Source organism: Lycium barbarum, chromosome 7 (assembly GCF_019175385.1).
Source record: "Lycium barbarum isolate Lr01 chromosome 7, ASM1917538v2, whole genome shotgun sequence".
NCBI classification, from domain to species: Eukaryota; Viridiplantae; Streptophyta; class Magnoliopsida; order Solanales; family Solanaceae; genus Lycium; species Lycium barbarum.
The window spans coordinates 121,358,169-121,364,735 of NC_083343.1; the positions used below are offsets into that span (position 1 = coordinate 121,358,169).

Consider the following 6,567-nt stretch of genomic DNA (forward strand, 5'->3'; position numbering starts at 1 on the left):
ACCAACGTCTCACAAGCGTTTGTTACACAATGCTATCTAAATGAACTAACTTTTCTCCCTTAAACCAGCTATAGTAAATTTCTCTCTTTTATTTGATCACCGTTTGTCTTCCTTCCTATTTTTCTGTATTAAACTATGCATATATTTACGCGGCACTTAACACCATAAATCAAATTGTATTAATTATGTGACAATTATATTAGTAGTAATACATAATTTTATATCGAAAACCAGAAACTGGACAAATAATACGAAGTTCTATTTTTCAAACCAAACAACTTTAAATTACTACGTAACTATGTGTGTTGGTCATGGCAACTCAAGTATTTTTCGAATATCCTACAAAGAATTCGTTACCATTTTTATTAGACAAAATTTCCCACATATAAATATTCATATCATGGAATGGCGAGCTTTATTTTTTTTTTTTTCTAAATCGAAGAACTTTGCATAAAACATACTAAATTGTCTAACAATGCGGAAATAAAATCGAAGAGCTTTATTTGGTTTCACGCATCTGATTGTTTGGCCAAGCGTGAAAGACGTCAAGTAGTCAAATGCATCCAACCAAAACACTGCCGATTAACACGAAATTGAAAATTGATACTTGGTGAACTTACCATTTCCCTCCCTCTAATTCAATTATAAATTATTATTTTTATTTATTAATAATAATATCACGCAGTGTAGGCAGGCAACATAGTTTTAACATTGTACTAATTACTACCGTACAAAAATTTTCAACTGATCAGTGGCTAAAAGATTACTTATTACGCTCAATTTACGATATTACAAACGATTTTCCGTTCGCTGCGTTCAGTGTATAAGAACGAAAGTAATTATTTGTACCTTCTTTACATTAGAAAAATGTTGATTTTACATAGATTTGTGTATTACTTTATCATGATTAAGTAATATGTAATATTTTTTGGATTTATTATTTGATTATGATAAATTCGCCTTTTTTTAATGTAAACATACGTGTGAGTATTTTCTACAAAGGACCTTAAAACCTTGTAAAATTTGCACATTTTCAATTATATATATATATATATATATATATATATATATATTTATTTATTTTCTTTTTTCTTTTTCTTACGTTACTACTTTTTACCAAGGGCAATTCTTCACTAACCATTCATTGAGTCACAGTTTACTATTTCCTCTATCAAGTTATCCCCATACAGCATCAATAAACAAAAAAAAAAAGACAAAAAAATTGTTAATAAAACAAAAAAAGGAAAACCACAAACACATTTGTATTTAATTGATATTTTTTTTATCCCTTTCCTGTCTAGTATCTTCGCCAATTAATGGTGAGGGTTCATGATTAATAGATAGGATCATTTTTTCTCATCCTCCTTCAATACTTCTTTTTCTTGTGTGATAAGAACGAAAGCGCATGCATACGTAATTATTTGTTTCAAATTACTATCGTTATTGTTCTATCACCTTCTATGCATATATATACACAATATATACATAATTATTAAAACTATCCATGTTTGATTCATAGCTAAAAAGCTTTTGCAACAAAAAAAAAAAAAAATGTATTTCTTACCTTAATCCAATTCACACGCCATTACAGGAGGAAAAAACTATTGAAATTGCACTCTTTAATCTTTCTTTAACATTTCTGTTTTTGTTTCCAAAATTTACCCTATAAACTCGAGTCAAATCTGGGTTCATATGTACATATTAACAGGTAGTATAATACATTATATCCATAAAAGTTGTATTATTGTTTCATCTTCTTTATAAAGATCCTTTCTGGGCTTTATTTTGTTTTGCCCATTTTCATCATTTCTTGTTTTTGATTTTGATTTTCCATTCTTTTCAAGATTGGAATCAAAATCAAAGACGTGTAATATTCTAATTATCTTTTCCCTCAACACTTTTTGATCTTCTTACAATTTGTGAGTAATCCAAGGTCATACTCTTTGTCTTTTTGAACCTTTTTTCCTTCTGGTCCCCTCTCTCTCTCTCTCTATATATATATCCACATTCGATATATTGTTCCAAAATATCATTCTTTTACACATGCATTGTCTCCTTAATAGTATCGTCATAGAATTTGTTGGCCAAGAACTCTGCCTTCTCATCACATTGTATTCATTTTGAGGTAAAATCAACCCAAAGTTTCAATCTTTAACACATTTTTTGCCAAAATCCCCCAAAGGGTCTTCCCCAAAAGCATCATTTTGAGCTAAAACCAACAAAAAGCTTCAATCTTTAACACATTTTAGTCCAAAATACCCAAAAGGGTCATCAAGAAAACCATCAATGGCACCATTATTTAGCTGGTTATGGGGTAAAGAAATCCAAAGAGGTACACCTGTTGTAGTAAATATGGAAAACCCAAATAACTGGTCAATGGTTGAGTTAGAATCACCATTAGAAGATGATTTCTTATTAACAACAAATGACAACAATGTTTCAAAGGTGAAAAACAAGAATGCAAAACAACTAACATGGGTTCTTCTTCTTAAAGCACATAAAGCAGCAGGTTGTTTAACATCAATTGCCTCAGCATTATTCAGTTTTGGTTCAGTTATTCGACGTCGTTTAACTACTGGAAAAACAGATTCCATGGGCAATAGCAGGTTTTATTCATGTATAAAAGTATTCCTATGGTTGTCCTTAATCTTGTTAGGTTTTGAAATAGCTGCATATTACAAAGGCTGGCACTTTATTAGTACTAATGATTTGTATACATTGGCAAATCCATTAGCTATGAAGGGTGTGTTTGATTTGATGTATTCCATGTGGGTTTTAGTTAGAGTTGAGTATCTTGCTCCACTTCTTCAATTATTGGCCAATGTATGTATTGTCCTATTTCTTATCCAGAGTTTGGATAGATTGGTACTGTGTTTGGGTTGTTTTTGGATAAGGATAAAGAAGATTAGGCCAGTTTTGAAAGAGGGTGAAGTTGATCTTGAGGCTGGTGATGGTGGTTACTATCCAATGGTTCTTGTTCAGATTCCCATGTGTAATGAAAAAGAGGTAATTTCTTCTATTCTTCAAGAACTTCTTAATTTTCCTATTCTTGTCAAATTATCGAGTATTGCACTAAAACTAGTCCACATTTATATCAAGGGCTCGTTTGGTTGCTGGTTAGAGTTATGCGCATGTAGGGATAAGTTTTGCAGAGATTAGTTATCAAGAGTTTAGTTGTTCATGTAATAGTTATTTATAGTATTAGTTATTTTATCTTCTACCCTGCATAAAATGATAGATTCCCCCATAACTTATGCATGTATTAGTTATGCGGGGTTGTAATCTGGTAGCCAAACATCGTACTTGGTGTACTGAATTTTATACATAGCAACTAAATGCTACCAAACATGGTACTAGTTATGCTGGTTTTAGTACATGAATAATTCACCCTAACCATCAACCAAACGACCCCTAAGGATTCAGCTTGATTAGTATGGATGGTCGCTTAGTTGTTGTTTCGTTGTGTGAAATCTCATTTCTATTTTTATTGGTGGCTATCTATTGTTCGTCTGAAAATTTTGTTTTGGTGGCAATTGGTATCAGGTTTATCAGCAAGCTATTGCAGCTATGTGCAATTTGGAGTGGCCTAAGTCGAAATTGTTGATACAAATTCTTGATGATTCGGACGATTCCACGACGCAGATGTTGATTAAAGAGGAGGTACATAAATGGCAGAAGGATGGTATAAACATTGTATATCGTCATAGAGTGATTAGAGAGGGTTACAAAGCTGGCAATCTTAAGTCAGCCATGAACTGCAGTTATGTCAAAGACTACGAATTTGTTGCCATTTTCGACGCTGATTTTCAACCATCACCTGATTTTCTTAAGAGAACTGTTCCTTACTTCAAGGTATTCAATACCCTCCATGCTCGATTCTCTTCTTGTGATAATCTTCATTTCTTGTATATAGTTCAAGTAAAGAATCACATTGGGTGTACAGTATGTATGATCTATTGACGGTAAATCTCATTTCATGTTCTCAAGAGCCCATTACGTAGACAAGTTAACTATTTAAAATATGTCAACTCCTTTAGTTGTACACATTAGCGTCAATAATCAGTAAAACCTCATGCAGGTTCCACTTGATGCTGATGTGTATAGTCAAAGTAAGAACGAAAAGTTTATGTGATAACTTATTTCGTAATGGGCGTTTTGTGAACACATGCATAAACTTTTTCAAAATATGAAATCGGAAGAGTCTAATAGGAACCCTTTATCATGTGTTCAGGTAGTGTCTAAATAAAATTTACTGACAAGTTTAAGGATCTATCAATGTATTCAGCCTTATTTTTGTGTGTAGAATATGAGCATGTAGTTTGTTTTATTAATTATCTCCTTGACTTTGAACTGTAGGATAATGAGGATATAGGGTTGGTTCAAGCAAGGTGGTCCTTCGTGAACAAGGAAGAAAATCTTCTAACAAGGCTGCAGAACATCAATTTGGCCTTTCATTTTGAAGTCGAACAGCAGGTGAATGGGATTTTCCTAAATTTCTTTGGATTTAATGGGACTGCTGGAGTATGGAGGATTAAGGCATTGGAAGGTTCCGGTGGTTGGTTGGAGAGGACAACAGTTGAGGATATGGACATTGCTGTTCGGGCTCATCTCCATGGATGGAAATTCATCTTTTTGAATGATGTCGAGGTATTTCACCACAAGGCACTGTTTATTCCCACAAGTATATGGTTTTTTTTAATCTAAAAGACTTTGTTGGATTTTCAGTGCCAGTGTGAGGTACCAGAATCATACGAAGCGTATCGTAAGCAACAACATAGATGGCATTCGGGGCCGATGCAGTTGTTCCGTCTTTGTTTTCCTGCCATCATTGAATCAAATGTATATAACTCATTCCACTTGAAGAATATCCATATATTAGCATATCTATTGTCTGACATATTATGCTTTCAATTTTGTTGATGCAGATAAGCATTTGGAAGAAGGGCAACTTGATATTTCTTTTCTTCCTTCTAAGAAAGCTAATACTTCCATTTTATTCTTTCACTCTGTTTTGTATAATCCTCCCCATGACCATGTTCATTCCCGAGGCTACGCTCCCCATATGGGTTGTGTGTTACATCCCTGCCACCATGTCATTTCTCAATATACTTCCATCCCCTAAATCTTTCCCTTTCATCGTTCCATACCTTCTATTTGAGAACACCATGTCTGTGACAAAGTTCAATGCCATGATCTCTGGCCTCTTTCAACTTGGAAGTTCTTACGAATGGATTGTAACCAAGAAATCAGGACGTTCTTCCGAGGGTGACCTTTCCTTGTTAGTTGATGAAAAACCAAAACATCAAAGAGGTATTTCGGAGCCTAATTTGGAAGACTTGAAGGAGGAAATTAAGCAGAAAGCTCGGAAGTCTTCTTTGCGGAAGAAGAAGCACAACAGAATCTATACGAAAGAATTGTCTCTCGCTTTCTTGCTGTTGACAGCTGCAGTAAGGAGCCTCTTATCAGCTCAAGGAATCCACTTTTACTTCTTGCTGTTTCAAGGGATATCATTCCTTTTAGTTGGGCTAGACTTGATTGGTGAACAGGTTGACTAGTCGAATATGGATAGGCTTCATGCGGATATATACTATTTCAGCTCAACTGTCAAATCCGAGACAGGACGCTGACCTGGCATTGGTGCGGGACGCTGACCTGGCATTGGTGCGGTATATAAATTGGAAAGCCGGGGAAGTTTTGGAGAGATGATGGCGCTATTTGCCTCTCCTCCGAACGTTAAACCCCAAATACCAACTCAAGTAGAAGATCAAGTGGTAGAAAAGCGCGCAGCATCTTTGAGTACAGAAAACCATCAAGAATGTTGATAACATAAATCATTACAGTTAAGGCTCTACTCCCTCTTTTCTGTCCTGTAATTTCTTTACATTTGGATTCTTTTATTTGGTACATTGTTTTGTAAGAAGAATTTGTTGTAGAAAGTTTATACGGAACCTAATGAAAGTTGATATCAACAGCAACATACATCTGTTTTTGTTTCCCTTCTACACAATGAAAAATCATTCTTTTTTCATTGTCTCCGATAGTTTCTAAAGTTATGAAGGGAATTCAAATTCTCAGGTAGCACTTGTAGTGAAAACTTATATCTTGTAAATAAAGGATTGTATATTTCCACAGAATTTTTTTGTGTCCTGGGGCTGTTTATTATAGTCTTTTTATTCAAGAATCTATGATATGCTGGATTGTTCTTGCTAGTTTCTGAAATTGCAAATGTGAGCTAAATGTATCTATCATGTAGCAAAACAGCTAGTTCTATCTGCATTCTCCAAAATTTTGTCATTATTAAGGTACTGCCTGATAATGCTGTTTCTCGGATTCCTGTTCTTGGAATTTGTCGTGACCTGTTTTCAGAACAAGTCATGAACGGCACTCGGTGCCTTAACTTGATCAAACGAATTTTCTTAGCTTTTATCTCTGTTCTATTCTTAGCATGTTGTGCTATTCAAATGCAACTTAAAAGAAATAAAATTTATCTTAAAATCTGAATCCCAAAGCATATTCTGAACAATACCAAGAAGTATTGAGGAGAAGTGTTTAGCCAGGACAGGGCAC

General features: G+C 34.2%; 1 protein-coding gene across 1 annotated transcript; it reads left to right on the forward strand.

The window, feature by feature from the left end:
* Positions 1–1,193: 1,193 nt before the first annotated feature.
* On the forward strand, positions 1,194–6,134 carry LOC132602521 (probable xyloglucan glycosyltransferase 12). The gene is made up of 5 exons (XM_060315352.1): positions 1,194–3,006; positions 3,544–3,852; positions 4,357–4,647; positions 4,726–4,839; positions 4,926–6,134. The coding sequence occupies exons 1-5, from the start codon at positions 2,287–2,289 to the stop codon at positions 5,553–5,555; spliced, it is 2,064 nt and encodes a 687-aa protein (XP_060171335.1). The 5' UTR covers positions 1,194–2,286; the 3' UTR covers positions 5,556–6,134.
* The last annotated feature ends 433 nt before the right edge of the window (positions 6,135–6,567 follow it).